This window comes from Teleopsis dalmanni, chromosome 2 (assembly GCF_002237135.1).
Source record: "Teleopsis dalmanni isolate 2A chromosome 2, ASM223713v2, whole genome shotgun sequence".
Lineage (NCBI taxonomy): Eukaryota > Metazoa > Arthropoda > Insecta > Diptera > Diopsidae > Teleopsis > Teleopsis dalmanni.
In genome coordinates this window covers 49445366-49462327 of record NC_051847.1, presented here as the reverse complement: position 1 = coordinate 49462327, position 16962 = coordinate 49445366, and the positions used below count along the sequence as shown (strand labels likewise).

Genomic DNA, 16962 nt, shown 5'->3' with positions numbered 1-16962 from the left:
AAATATAATGGGTCTGTCAGTCATGACCATAATTTTAGTTTGAATAAAATCATAACATATTACGTGTATATAAGTATATCCAATTATATCAATTTAAATTAAACTATTACAATTTATTTGTCTTACATACTTATTTTTAAACTAATTAAAATATATTTTATATTTTATTACCAAGTCTTTTTTACTTAATTTTTCATATTCAGTTTTTACAATTAATAACATTAAAAGCAATTAATCTAATGTACATTTATTTTGTTTAGGTATAATCAACATAACTTTATAAAATAATTTGGTAAATATATTTTTTTACAAAATTTAATAATAATATTGATATATTAAAGTTTATACAATTTTTTATAAAGTTTTCATTTTCTTCAATATAAAATTGTTTAAATTTTTTTAATTATTTACATTATTGATTCTCCTATTAACTACACATTTGCAATGTTCTCAATCTAGTTTACAATAAATTATATTTTAAATATTATAACAAATACATAAATATATGTTATAACTCGCTTTTTATTATATTGTTATAAAAAATTAGAGTGTAAAAAGAAGAAACTAACAAGTACAACTGTGCTAAGAAAAATTACATATAATTTAGTATTAAATATATGTAAATATTTTTATTTAAAATTTTTTAAATAAAAAAACTTTATATATATTCAATAATTGCACTAAAAAAGCTTTTAAAATATAACATAATTTTGTGTATATCCCATAGGTATAGATATATCAATATATTACAAAATTTGGTACTTAATATTACAACAAAGATTTAAAATATTATATAATATATGTGACTTATTTTATAGATAACATTTTTTCTAATATAAACTTTATACAATTTATAATTAGTTTTTCTAGCATTAAATTAGATATTTTATAATTTTTTTGTTTTTTTTCGGAAAAGGTATTCAGCTAAAAATACCTTAATTTTACTTCAATTTTTTTTTGTATAGCAAAAAAAAAAAACTAATGTTAAAAATATGAATATTTCTTTAAATATAAACGCAATCAAATAAAAGCACAAACTATTTTAAAAAACAAATGGACATTTAGTATTATGCTTTGAAATTCTTTCGTATTTTTTGCCTCGTAGGATTCCAACGCTTAAAAAATTTTAGTTTGCGTCAGTCAAAGCTTTAATTATTGAAACTTAATAAGGTAATTTTCATGAAGCATACATGCGATTTATATCATGTTGGTATTTGTCTTGTATGTCTTTGCGCTTAAGTTTAAAGGCAGCTGTTACCAAGCCCATATCTGGAGACCAAACCTCTTTGCATAAAGTGATAGCAGCAGGTACTTCAAACTTTTGTAATTTACCTAAAACAAAAACCATAAGATAGTTTTCACGTTAATTTTAAATAAATAATTTAAATAATTAAACAATTAACAATATTTTAATATATTGGTAATTTAACTACAAATTATTGATATGTAAAAAAATGTGAGAGAACTTTATTAAATTTATTAAAATTAATTGCCCAATTAGCAAGGACGTTTAAAACATTTAACTAATAAATTATAAATTTTGCCAAAAACATTTGAATTACAAATTAAAAAAGTAATTTTTAGTATATACATACTTAAAAGAAATATTTTAATCATAACAGACACTTATGTACTTTTTACAAACAACCTAACCTAGCTATCGAAGTTATTCATCCAAATAAATGTAAAATACTAATTTAGATCACCTCATTGCGTATATTCACATAGAAATATAGCTTATATTAGTTTATTGCTATATCTACAGAACACGAAATGTTTAACCAATTCAACTAATATGGTTAAATATATATACAAATTGCAATAATATTTTTCTGAACACAATTCCCTTCAACCCCTTCACTATTTATTAGACCATATTTGATCATAATGGTACCTAACGTATTTCTATAGATTACACATTAACTGTAAAAGCTAAAGATCACTCCCTCAACTCTTCCTGTCCCACACAACTACAATTCTAATCCATGATTTTATCTTATAATCCATTCGTATTTCCTATTCTATAGTTCTCTACGGTTATTATATTGGACGCGTATTCCATATACGCTATTTATTTTGTAAATATCGTTACACCAAAATATTGCTAAATTTTCTATATATTCAATAAATACTAACATTTTCTCGCATGTTCCGCAATTTCTTTAATCATAGCTTTTTCCAATACTGGTGATGCACATAACTCATCGAAATGTTTATTTTCTAGGCCATGACGTTGTGCTAGTTCTTCTAAATGTTTCTGGTTGGGTACTACTAATCCAACAGTAAATTGTTTTGATGGATCACCATATACGCAAATATTTTCAATATATGGACAAGTTTTTAATTCTGACTCAACTTTTCCAAGTGAAACATATTCTCCAGCTTGTAATTTAACTAAATCCTTTTTACGATCTATAAATTGAAATCGTTAAAGATTTTTTTTCAAACAGAAATATGTTAAGTTATTACCAATAATTTTAAGTACGCCGTCGGGATGTATTTCACCAACATCTCCAGTTTTGAACCAACGTCTGCCATCTTCTTCAAAGAAATCTTCAGCTGTTTTCCCAGGTAACTTGTAATAACCCAATGACACACAATCACCACCAATCAATACTTCTCCCTATAGTAAATATGGAAATTAAAAATTAGATAAAAAGTATCTACAACTACAAGTAAATTTGTGCTTACTTGAGGATATGGTTTATTAGTTACTCGATAATTTCCTTCCTCCCAATTAACTAGGCGTATATCACATACTGTCAAAGGTGCACCTGTGCGTCCGTATGTCAAATCACGATCTATTAATTTCAAAATATTTCTTACATAATTGTGCTTGAATAATTTAGAAATAGTTTTAGAGCTTACAATCCATAACAGTTGCTCCTGATGTCGTTTCAGTTAAACCATAGCCTTGTACTAAATCTACACACAAACATATTTTAATTTGCTCGTGTGTATCCGGTGATAGTGGAGCTCCTCCAGACATAATAATTCGTACGCGACCACCAAGCAATTTTGATACTTTATGAAAAACTAGCCTATAACAAATATAAGATGATTATTAAAAATAATAAAAAATATTCAAATTTTTTTGGAACAAACCTGTCTACTAAAGGTGTAAGATAACCTTTTTGAGTCCAATTTAATTTGTACTGATACAGAAATCTGAACAATGCCTTTTTGAATGCTGAGCCAGAGTTAATTTTATCGTTAATGCCTTTAGATATCCGATCTAAAATGAGCTGGAAAAAAAAAACAAAATTAAATTTATTAATCTAGTTAGAGTTTAACCTTTCTTAAAATTATTGTTATCGACCCCAATTAATCAATTAATTATTAAATTTGAGTTTTTGTAGTTTTTAATTTTTATGTTATATTTGTATTTTTATGTATTTTATGTGTATTGATTTAGTTTTGTCCCAATTTATGAAATTAAGTGTTTTATTTATTTTTATATAAGTTTTATATAAATCATTTAATAGTGTGTAGTTCAAAAGGAAAAATACATACGAATTATTTTTGCAATAAACATATATACATACATATATATAAACATATATATGACAACTTAACATAGCAAATTAGTAAATATTGATGAGTTTATTATAATCTACAAAAACTTACACCACTACAAAACAACACAATTTATGTGTGCCGTGAAAAATAATTATTTTACTTATATATCATGTCAAAAACAGCTAATTGAATCACAAGTTAGTTCATAAACAGGGACCGTAACAGTTATCATAAAAAAAAATTTAAATCAGCTTACTCTTATCATTCGCATTTTAAAATAAATGTCAAAAATTAATAATTAAATTTGCTTTATATTATATTCATCAAATATAATAATTATCATGTGCCTTTTATTTTTTCACGCAGAAATAACTCTTAAAATTCTGCTTTTTATTTTAAAACGGTATATAACTCATACTGGCGTGTCGAATATTTTTAGAAACAAAAATATAAAATAAATTTTTAATACAAGAGAGTTCTTTTATTTTAAAACTCTCACATATATAAAAAGCATGCATAATATTAAGGATAAAGGGTTTATTCAGATATGAGTATAGACAACTTTTTGTTACTGCTTTTTTTTATTTTTGAAATAACTGTTATTTTCTGACAAACTATAAATTTTTTAAATATTTGTATTTAACTTACTGGTACTGAAGTCATGCAAGTCGGTTTCAAAACGGTGGCATCTCCTTTACTACCACGCATAATTTTACTACTTGTATCAATTAATGTTAATGGTGTGGAATAACCAATTGGTACGCCAGTCATAAGGCAAACACTTTCTGCCAAAAGCTCAAATACATGCGCCAAAGGTAAAAAGCTGTATTAAAAGATAAAATTAGTTTTTTTTATTAAATTTAGTTTTCTTATTATAACTTACCCAATCAGTACATCATCTGGGAAAATTGGTACGACATCGCAAAATCCTTTCATAGTTGCTATTAAATTTTTATGCGAAAGTAAAACGCCTTTAGGTGTACCAGTAGATCCTGAAGTGTACATAATAATAGCAATATCATCTCCTTTGGGTGGTAAACTCTCTGCAAAAATTACACAATTCATATTAAAATCATACATTTTTTAAACTGGAATTTTTTGAAACATGATATGCAACATTTTTAAATAACAATAATCAATAAGTAAATCATAATTTTAATGAAATTCATTTTTAAAAATATTTACCAAATTTGCTATCTTGCCCCGTGCGTACTACTTGTGAGAATGGTATTATTTTAACGCCTTCTTTAAAACCGCTTGTATCAGTTTTATGTAACTGATCTTCCATATATATAATTGTATCCACATTGGGGCATTTCTCCAGCAAGACTTTGAATTTAGGTAACAGATCATGTGAGGTTATTACAGTTGTAACTTCGGTTTCACTTATACCTGCAAATTAATTATATAATAATTATTAATAAATGGTAACTTTAGTTTTAAAATTAAAACTTACAATGAGCTACTCCTTCATCACCTAATGTAGCATATACAGTTACAATATGCATTGACTGTTTAAAGCAACCATGAGCAGCAATCATCCATTCAGCACGTGTTTCAGCAAAAAGAACTATATTTCTTTGAGGTTCCTGACCACATTCCCGCAAGCCACGTCCAAAAGATGATGCCATACGTTCAACTTCAATAAAATTTTTCCACTTATATTCTCCCATATTGTACTTTTTGAAAATGCGTCCATTGGGTTGTACTTCATCCTCTTCACTTAGAATCTGACGTGTACCCAAGCAGCGTTTAGTTGAATGCGTTTTCGCCACGTAGTTAAACATCTTCTCCAATGTATCAATGTTAGCCTGCAACATTTTTACATGGACTTCCCGTGGCGGTTCAATAGTGCGATATGTCATTGAGGTCTCATCGGTGGTAATAGCCTTTGCCTATAGTAAACAATATATAAAAAATATAATTAATATATTTTTGATTCTAAATACTTTTTTAAAACGGGTGAAGAAAATGGTTGATAAACATGTGACAATTAGTGTTCGCAAAAAAATTTCAGTGCAATTTCCCACCAAATAGGTCAAATTAGGGATAAATGAATAATAAAAAACTCATTTTTCGAACAAAGTGTAACCCGATGGACAACAAAGAATACAGTGTATATTAAAAACGTATTTGAGTGAAATACTTATAATTATTTTACAACTAATTGGACTTCTAATTGTGTATGGAATAAAACTGTTCAAAAGTTTTTTGGGTTCCCAGCACCTTGTAATATAAAAGGAAAACTTGTCAGAGGCTCGTAATTGGAAATATTTATTTAATAGTTTAAAAACAACCTCAATATCATCCGGCGAGTATTTGTATTTCTCAGCCGATTTGTCAATTACAGCAACAGCCTATTTAAAAGATTAAAAATAATATTTAGCGTAATAATATATTTGTTGCGTTCAATTCGCCAACTATGTTGGCTGAGCGAATTTATCTTGGCTGAGCAAATTACTTGATATGACCACTTAACATAACAACTATTAAGCAATCATTGGTAAGCGATAAGGTTCAATATTATATTATTAGCTTTATAGTCTAGATAGCGTCGTCATTTTTTCTAATAAAATGTTTATTGAACACGAATTTTTAATGAAATGTACGACTACTTATGCTGACTTCTTTTAGAATGGATTTCAATTATGCCATTTAACTTAAAAATTGAGATACTATTGAATTCAAGCCTATATAGGTTTGGCGAATCAAACGCTGCAATTAAATACTTAATTAAAATGTAAAATTTTCTTAAACTAACTATTTATAAACTTTAAATATTAAATTTTTTTATTTGTAAAATCTTTGATATCAATTTATTCACTTTACGTCACCATTTTGTATTTTAATCCCTATTCCTATTTCTAATCTCACCATCTTAATCATATATCTATTACTAAGACCTTTTTTATTGAATGATTTGTACGAACCAATAAAATAAAACTTTGCTTCGGAGATCAAATTTTTATTCTAACCAAAACACTTTCTGCTTTGGGTTTGGGAACAAGTAGAAATTACCGAGGGCAGGGTGACAACCAGTTAAATACACAGAGTGGGGAACCGATACAAAGTGTAAATCGTATATTTTCAGCATCATTATATTCTATTACAAGGTTTTCATTCAATTTTTTTTCTATTGTTTTAAAAATATTAAAAATTCTTGATGGAATAATATTTTGTTCTTCTGTTGTTATTTTGTGGTAACCCATGAACATTTGTTGGTATAGTTCCTTTTGTGATTGACGAACGGCACTTGGTTCTCAAAATAAACGAGTAGATCTGGGACGTAAGTCCGAACGATTTTGAAATGGTCTCTTTCTACGATTTCATTAATATTTGTTGTTTCATTTGAAAAACAATCGTTATTTATTATAATGCAATTATTTCAATTCAGATTAACCATAAGCTTTCTGATAAATAGTTGCAACACCGTTCACTCAACTTTTTTTTTTTTAATTTTAATAACGATTATTAAAATATAGATAAAAATGGTTTTGATATTGCACTTAGTACAAATAACAAATAAAAGGTACTAACAAGTAGAATATTTAAACTGAAAATATTCACCGTTCACTCAACTAATTGTAAATATATCTCCAGATGCAAGGACGTTTCTTTTAGTATAGGGTACTGCCGCATAAGGAAAGGCTTGTTGTGCGTTTTAGTATATCCCAATAGTGTTCAAAATCATCAACGTTTTACTACTTTTGATCGACTACAAGTCCCTATATAGGGACTACTGGTCCCTATAATAGCATGCTCATTACCAAATATTCATGTAATATATAATATGTATATCCAATGTTTGCTTCCTCAAAGTTCATCTTACCCCCAGGTCTTGCAACCGTTTTATGTATTCTGTTCTCTAAGTTCTCGGGGATTACAAACAAAACAAAGAATTATGTATGATACACATGTGACAAAAACTCATTTTGTTCACGATTTTCATTCACATTCAAAAGAGAATCATTTATTTATTTCACTATTCAAAAACTTTACTATTTTAACTACCACTAAAGTTACATACAAATAAAAAATTAAATTTTATGGGAATCTTAACCCTAACATGATAAAAACTATTTATTTGTTACACTATCACATGACATATCACATATGTAAACATATTATATTATAATTATTAAAATTTTTATAATGCCGGTATAACAATCCGCAAACGACATGTGAGAACTGCGCAAAACAGAAGATTTTTCTGATTGATTAATTTTAGGTTTAAGCATCTGATTTCTTCAAATTCCAATTAGTACCAATTAGTAAAATTGGTAAGATAATGCAATGGGTTAACTGTACGAAAACTTTAATAACGAACAGTATACAAAAAAGTTTATCACAGCAAAAATTTCAATATAGTTTGTCAAAAAAATCTTAAACTTCCATTTATCTACATATAAAAAATTGAATGTTTTTTCCATAATCAATTATTTAAGTCAATCTACATATTTATGCGTTTTCCTGTTACTAAGCATATTTATACTATTGTAATTACTCGATATAATTGTTTATTATTTTAATTTACACTTTTTTGCTTCTTAAAACATATTTTGTTGGTTTTGAACTTTGTACCGAAAAGTTGTAAAATTACGACATATGGTTTTGTAAAATAATTATCATGTTAAATTAAAAATGTATGTTTAAAATTTGTTTGATTAAATTACCTTCACTCTTTTAGCCTCTTCCCTTCGTTTCCATGGTCTTTGTAATACCAAATAGACCGGCAGCGTTAAGATATCGGCCAAAAGGGTAATGGCCTTAAGTGTGCCGATGATACCTTGCACCCAAAAGCTTTCCATCCTATAACAAAAAAGAAAAATTTAAATGGTTTAAATATAGAATTATATATATATATGTAATAACACATTTTTATTAAATTTAAATAATTAATGTACAAATAATTATATCAATAGTAAAGTAAAAACTTTAATAACAACCAACCTAAGCTCTTTACTATCAAATGACAACTAACAAAAAATTCTACATAAAAGTAAAATATGGAGCAATACTACTCGGTACGAAATTAAGTTAATAAAACTTGCGAATTTTACTCTCTTAGAACTAAAAACAAAAAAAAAAATTTTTATCAGCGATATATTTAAAAGTGATAAATCGAGGTTGAGGTGAAAAAATGAAACTAAAGAAAATCAGGCTGGCTATACGTGTATATGTGTATATACATAGTCATATATGAGTTATCTCTTATCAGTTGTCTTTTTCCTTTTAAGAATAGTCACTTGATAACACAACTGCTAAACTTAGTTTATACAAATAATTATACAAATAAATCAGAAACATTTGCCATGACGTAATTCTAACAAATTTTAAAAATTAAATTCTGATTAAATTCCGATAAACATATTTTTGCAAAAATTATTAAAATACTTAAAAATATTTTATCTAAACGAAATTACGGCAAAAAAAATTTAAAAGTAAATTTTTTATTACATTACTCAGTAATTAAATAATACTAAACTAAGGAAACTTTAATAAAAATTCCAGAATTTATAAACTATTGTAGAGTGGTAACTGTTTAACAAAGGTAGGCTTCGATCTGTATAGGGATCAACATTTTTAAGTCTCATCTAATGCCGCACAACTACAACAGTGCTTAACTCATTCCTTCACACATTTTTCGTAGGCTGGTTGAGGTATAGACTTAACTCAAAACGTCTTCTTTATAGTAGTGATTATAGCTTCCGAAACAGAAAAAAGTCACACAGGTTCAAATTCGACCTTCCACAGCCACACATGGCAGTATACCCATCCAACGGTTCCAATACAATCATACCACCGATTAACACAATCTTTCACTATCTTCCACATTTTGCGTAGACTACTAAAAGAGTATTGCCTTTAATTTATACAATAAATTGTTTTTATGGTGGCATTTGACTCAAAACTTGGTAATTCTGGAACAAAAAGGTCGCAATAGAACTTGTCAGGTGAGAATGATACTTGCTTTATCACATTTGTTCAGTTCTTTTGCCGAAAACTCTTATCCAACTTTCACGGAACACTTAAAAGTTTATCTCCAAAAAAGACTATATTAAAACCATGTCTAACAGATCCCCAGTTAAGTCTCGCATAGCAACACAGTATAAAACTCTACCAGTTTAAAAAAATTATACCGTACTTCAAATAAATTTCCGATAATTTTATATGATTCTAAGAAATTGAAGTTTTTGTAACTTCATAGAAAGTTTTTCTTATATGGTTACTGTGACAAACGTTGATTTCGATTTATACAGACTCCTTCACTCTCTATTAAATAAATAAGATATTTCATTTACATTTATTTCCCACTTAAATCAAACTTCAATCTATTTCAATCTTATACTAATTATATTAATTATTTGTACGCGAACACAAAAGCACTGAACTTATGTTCGAAACAGCTACGGTTTCATTTTTTTCCTATTAATCTACGTATCCATAAAATATATCTTTATATCGACATAATTAAATATTATTTTTTATTTGACATACTATCAGTATTTCACTTGTAGTTGAAAAATGTTCGTATCTTAGCTTATATATTGACAAACACATTATAATGCATTTCTAAATGTTGTGCGAGATAATGTGGCGTGATTTTATTTTATCAATTATTTCATGTTTTATTAAATTTTATTGACGCTGAATTTTGCAACATCAATAAAAAAATAATTTATAAGTCCAATTTGTATATCACCTGTATTAATTATAAATAATTTATTAAATTACTTTTTATAATTATATATAGTATATTTTATGAAATGTATGTGCATATAGTTATAATTAATTATACCTTTTTTTTATATGATTACGTTATATTTGTTTAACTCATTAACACTTTGGTAAATGACAGAAAAATTATTTCATTAATAATATTTTTATTTCCAGTTTTTATAGTGACCCCCCTATAATTTTAGGCTTAAAACCAGTTTCTTACTAGTTAAAAGAAAACAGATGCATAACCAGATGTGGGCTTGAGATCTAAGGACTGAAAATAATTGAAAATCTACTTTTACAATAGAAAGAACGAGAATTTTAGTTGCTTTATCCACAATTTAAAAATTTTATATCGAATTTAATAACATACCCCTTCTTTTTCTCTCTCTTGTTTATCATTCAACAATATCTGATCTCTATTAACTATATTTTATTGTCAAAGTTGACGCAATATTTTAGAGGGACTAGAAAAGTTGGAACATCACTAAGATCAAATTTTAAACAATTAATATCTTACCATATCTTTCATCAATTCTTTAAATATATAATTATCATACATTTCATTTTGCCCTTGCTAATATGAGTTAAACTCTTGGTACTTGCAGTCTCAAAAAATTATTTACGAATACTCGTATTTAATGAAAGTAAAGACCACTAAAGACCAAAAGATCACTAATGGTGTGTGGTTGGTATTTGGCAATACTCGAAACAGCTCTTTGATCAGCCATACAATTAAATTAATTAAAAATAATAAAAATTTTGTTGTTGCAATTCATTACTGCTCGAAAAGCTCTCTGTTGAAAACAATAGATAATTAATAGTTGATATTAAGAAAATAGTTTCTTTCGTCATAACTGAGATCAATTCAACATTTTATATTATACAATGCTTTCAGAGGGAGGGGTCTTGCAGTTCGCCAACGTTTGAAGAATTATTTAAAGATATTATATTTTTGGAACAATATAGACACCGATCCTTATAAAACACACTGTATATTTTTCTGGGTCACATTACGTTTTTATTTAAGAAACACTGATAGAGATTGAATAAAAACAAAAACAAGTATATTGATCATTATTGGAGTACTCTGTCTTATCAACATCATTATTTGTTGGAAGTAATTGCAATGTCATCAATTCACAGCAAAATATATTTTTCTAAGACATTAATTTGTAAAATTATTTTTAAATGACAAATGCGATAATAATGAAATTTATAGCAGTTATAAACGGCATCGTTTCAATATTTTTCAATATTACTTAAGCCATAAGATTTACTAAAATTATTAAATAATCTTTACTTAACATTTAACACTTACATGCAAATCCACGATTTTTATAGATCAATGCTAATTTCTGAAGTTTTAGCTTCTATATTTTTTTCTCTCTTTATTTATTTTGCTTTATTGTTTTTTTCACAAAATTTTATCTAAAAAATTAAAATTTTATATATAAATATAGAACAGTATTTAAATAATTTTATTTGCGAACTGGGTAAAGAGAATATTTAAAAGAAAAAATCATATTATGGCATTTTAGGACAAGGATATGCTATATAGACGGTTGAATCTATTACTAAAGTGTGTCATCAATGGTTATGATTATATTGATCATGAGAAATGTGATTCTTTACTTTTGAAACAAGCATGGACAGAGCAATATAGGGAAAGCATGTGCTATTCTGGGTTTCTCCTAGTAGAGTATAGCTCCGGAAATATGATAGAAAATATCTTGTTAAGTTTTAAAAACTTTATTTTTGATATATTAAATAGAAAAATTTTTTAAGAATTTTATTAATAAACTTTAATAGAAATTATTACACTTAAAAGAAAAATTTCTGACGAATTTTACGTCTTGTTGATCTTGAAGTATATTTATTTTTGGCACTTAAAAAAATTATTCAATGAAGATTAAACCAAGCATTTATCTCGCTGTAAATTTATTTAATTTTATTTAAATAAAATTTCAGTAATTTTTGATTCTAAATACTGTTCACAAAATTTTTAAATAATTAAATTTAAATTAAAATATTAAATGTTAAATATTGTTATATACTATATATAAATATACTATATATATCAAAGGTCGAATATACTTCTCTTCTTCATTTTGGCATTTATTTTAAATGATGTTAATAGTTATGATTTATATCTTTATATATTTGTATCTTTATATACTTTATATATTATTTATATATTATTTTTATATTATTTATATACTTATATAAACTTTATATACAGTTATTGAGTTCAGCTCTGTTCAGGGCTAACTGCCATATATATCTTTGTAGTTTATCCTTTAGAACTCTGTTAACAGGTAATCTTTAAAGCGATTCGCAATTTTCATTATGAATCTTCTAAAAAAAATCTCCATTCTAAATCGGATAACCCACATTTTATCCTATATGTATTTTATACGCCTTCTTTATTTTGTCAAACTTCAACCTATCATTGCGAATTCACAGAAAGAATTTTGATATATAAAGACAATTAAAAAATTCTAAAGATTAGGTTAGAAATGGACCTATGTGTATAACTTAGTAAGAATATTATTGTGAAAAAAAACAAAATAATTATTCAAGAATAATTAATTGTTTATTTATTTATTTGTTTAATTATTTGTTTAGCATTCGACACACAAAGTATCTGAAATTTATAAATTTAAATTTTCTAGTAAAACTAGTAAAACCTTTTTGAAAACATGTTTTTTGTGTATATATAATTTTCTTGGAAATGGGAAATAAGATATGTATTTGAAATATCTGATATCTGTAATACACATATGTAACGTATGCATTTATTCCCGGTAAAAAGCTGGAATTTATAAACTAAAACACATGTATAAAAAATACCGTGTTTTGCAGAAGTTTTTAGCAGGAAAAACTCACGATCGACCAAGCACAGTGCTTAACAGATATGTATCCATGGGATTTTTTTTTCTGTGTATGTGTGTGTTCTCGAAGCCGATTTTAATACTTTGATGTAAGCGTTTTGAACTAATTAAATCAATAAAAGGAAACTTACATACCTAAATCATCAACATAAGAAGGATTGTGTCAAACACTGTCATAGTTGTATTGCACCCAGTGCAGTGCATCCAGTTCGCTACTTTAAACGCCGAAAAATTTTTAAAATTTTTAATTAATCCTAATACAATTAAATAATTATTTAGTAAAGCAAGACGGACTGTATTTTATTTTTTGTATTTATTGAAAGCAACTTTTTTTGCTCTCTCTCTCTCCCTCTCTCCCTCTCTCTCTCTCTCTCTCTCTTTCTCTCTTAGCCAATAAACACTAAAAATAACTGTTCAAAAATATTGCTAATGAAAAAGGTGTCCTTATTAACTATTAACACGCCTAACGATTATATATTATAATTCATTCCTAAACATTGATCATTTCATATATAAATATATAAAATTCAAAGTACTGTTCCAGCAAATCATCAAAACTTAGATATATTATTCTTAATAATATAAATAAAAATAATAATATAAATTTAAAAAAAAATACAAATAATTATTTAATTAAGTACATAATAAAAGGAGTAATGAAGCATATTTTTCTGAAAATACAAAGAATGCTACACACTTTATTTTATCCCACCTAAAAAATGCTATAAAGATAAAAACAGAGCATTGACTCTAAAGCATACCAAGATATATTTTTTGAAACATTTTTTTAATCATTTTTAACTGAATAAAGTTCTAAATTTTTCACAAAAATACAGAACCAACTGGCAATTTTGTGCATTGAACTCAAATTTTAACTCACATTTATCGTTAGGAATGCTTTTTTTCGTAAACTAAATCTGTTTGGAAGCGAAATGAATGGCACTGTAAAAAAGGTTAATAACAAAAAATCACAATTATGCAGAAATGAAAACAAATATATAATATACATATAAACCAAACTAAGATCACATATATATGTATGTCACAATATAAAATACTCGTATATGTTATATGTATATAAAAAAATTATTTGAGACCAGTAAAAGGTATAAAAAAGTACTTACTGTGCGTCATCTTCGATAAACATTTTGTTGATGTTTTGTTTTTATGAAGTGAGTTTAGTTGATGTATTTCAAGTGTACAGATACAGATGCAGATATGGTAATAATTATCGTATTTATAATTATAAAAATGTTTTGTTGTGAAATGTACTTTTACGTAGTATCTAGTACGTAGTACTAAGGTCACAAATATTATTATTATCCTTAAATAATTATTATCTAAAAATAATAATCCTTCTTCTTTATATATTATTGTTCCGGTTGTTCCTTTCCTTAATATTGTTGTTATACTGATCTGCAAGAGAAAAATAAAGCAAACAAAAAACAATGAAATACGATGATGAAATGTATTGGACAATTTATCTACAATTACATGCGATATAATTATATGTAATTATAAGTAAAGTAAGGATACATTTTTTGTATGTTCTTACGATATTTTAACTACATGTTTTGAGATATGAAAAAGGTCACTCAGCAAATAGAAAAAATTGTGAGAGTGTAGACAATTATTTACAAAATCACAGACAGTAATAATTATACGTGAACATATTATTTTTTTTAATATTATATTATTTTATATTATTATATTATATATTAAAATAAAAAAAATTTAAAGTATATTTTTTGAAAATTTTTATATTTCTTTTCTGTTTTTTTATAAAAGTTTATAATTTTTTTAATACTTTTTTAATATACTTTAATATTTTTTTAGTATGCTTTAATATTTTTTTTTTTTATTTTTATATTTTTATTTATTTTAATATACTCTAAAAACTATATACTGAAGATAGTCGAAGTAGACCAAATTTCTGTAATATAAATAATTTTGTATAAAAATTAAAATATAACTAAATATTTAACACAGTTTAAAAAGTGAAATTTTTTATTTAAAAAAAAAATATTTATAAATTTATGTATTAAATAAGCGAAGTATTTGGTAATACTTGAAACAGTATACTGCTGTCAATCAAAAATTCAAATAATTAAAATAATATAAAAAAAATATTTTTTGTTATTGTATTTCAGTACTCTTCGAAACCTCTCTATTAAATTGTTAATTCAAAATTTCTTAAGCATATGTTCATAAATAAAATATTAACCAGCATTTTATAGTGTGTATATATATTATATATATACATGTATATATATTTTCCAAAATAATCTTCAAATTAAATCTCACATAATGAACTGCTGTTGTTGAGTATTTTATAAATTAATATAATAATAATTATTTTAATTTAGAAAATAATTGCACAGTATTTTTAAAAATGCTATATTTTATTGAAAATTGTGGTTTTAATTATTTATAACTGAGGATTTTAAATACAATTTACTTTGGTCCATTAAATCCATTTACCAAATGAAATTTGATACATTAAATGAATTTTAGCGCTTTGATTGTGATTAAAATATAAACACAAATGTAGTGATATATGAAAATTAAAGATTATATTAAATAAATTTAAAATTTCAGAACATTTATTTAATTGCAATCACTTAAGTTTATCATAAAGTTTATCATAAAAATTAATGCACTTAAAAAAATTGTACTTAGAGCTAATGTTAATGGTGGACATGTGTAATTACTATTTTACTATTCAAAAGTAATCCTTATTACTATCTACACTTATTTAATCAATTGTATTTGATATATATAAAAATCAAGATATTCATTCACTATTTGTCTTTGTATATAGTTTAAATTAATAAAGTTACTGTTGTTTATAAAACATACTAACAGTCCATTTCTATTAATATTATAGAAATTTAAGAAAACCGGGCTGGTAGTGCAGAGCCAGATTCAAATCACTTCTTAGCCTTTTATTTTGATTCAAAATCATAGTGATAGAACCTATAGAATCTGGAATTGATTCATAGAAAACATAGTGATGTGCATACTGCATCGATAGTGATGAAATGATGCACAGAATTCTTTTTTCCTTTTTATGTTGTTCAAAAAATCACTTCAATGGTTTATTTTTCTTCATTTTTACCGAATGTGACAGTCACAATTTTAAAACCTAGTACTTGCTAAAAATGTTGTACATTATGTCTATTGAAATTCCTACAACTTTTTATGTCGATTCCTCAAAACCATTTTATATATTTATGCGAAGACTTCTCTTGTTTATGCAAATTTTGGAGATTTTTTCCATGAATTGTCTTCGCGCCAGATGGCGCGTCATGATTGTTGGTAGTTTCCATGTAGAAATTTCCAACTTCTCAAGAACTACCCTATAGTGAGTCAAAAAAAGTTGTTGAAAATAACTGGGTATACTAAAAGCGCTTGTTAAGTGAGTGTGTTCGGGAGAAAATAGTTGTTTTCAAATAATTATGTAAGTATAAAGAAATGATTTTAAGATACATTTATAAAATACTATTTTTAATCAAAAATAAATATATATTGTACAAAAACTTATTCAAAAAAAGCAATACAAATTTAGATTTAGATTAGAAATTTTGGAGATTTTTTCCATGAATTGTCTTCGCGCCAGATGGCGCGTCATGATTGTTGGTAGTTTCCATGTAGAAATTTCCAACTTCTCAAGAACTACCCTATAGTGAGTCAAAAAAAGTTGTTGAAAATAACTGGGTATACTAAAAGCGCTTGTTAAGTGAGTGTGTTCGGGAGAAAATAGTTGTTTTCAAATAATTATGTAAGTATAAAGAAATGATTTTAAGATACATTTATAAAATACTATTTT

General features: G+C 25.7%; 1 protein-coding gene across 4 annotated transcripts in view; it reads right to left on the bottom strand.

Annotated features, from left to right (window-relative positions):
* Positions 1-1011: 1011 nt before the first annotated feature.
* LOC119679097 (long-chain-fatty-acid--CoA ligase 4-like) overlaps positions 1012-16962 on the bottom strand; it is a 38426-nt gene continuing 22475 nt past the window's right edge. The window contains exons 1-12 of one of the 4 annotated variants that reach the window (XM_038091269.1): positions 14258-14446; positions 8193-8328; positions 4976-5414; positions 4705-4911; positions 4403-4562; positions 4168-4342; positions 3106-3245; positions 2869-3041; positions 2692-2801; positions 2470-2623; positions 2137-2412; positions 1012-1332 (exon numbers count right to left, since the gene is read on the bottom strand). In XM_038091269.1, coding sequence (XP_037947197.1) covers positions 1178-1332; positions 2137-2412; positions 2470-2623; positions 2692-2801; positions 2869-3041; positions 3106-3245; positions 4168-4342; positions 4403-4562; positions 4705-4911; positions 4976-5414; positions 8193-8328; positions 14258-14280 — 2148 coding nt within the window. In that variant the 5' untranslated portion in view covers positions 14281-14446 and the 3' untranslated portion in view covers positions 1012-1177. Of the gene's footprint in view, positions 1333-2136; positions 2413-2469; positions 2624-2691; positions 2802-2868; positions 3042-3105; positions 3246-4167; positions 4343-4402; positions 4563-4704; positions 4912-4975; positions 5415-8192; positions 8329-8469; positions 8484-11560; positions 11648-14257; positions 14447-16962 lie in introns of those variants that run through there. The other 3 variants (XM_038091270.1, XM_038091272.1, XM_038091271.1) reach the window with 3 other exon arrangements.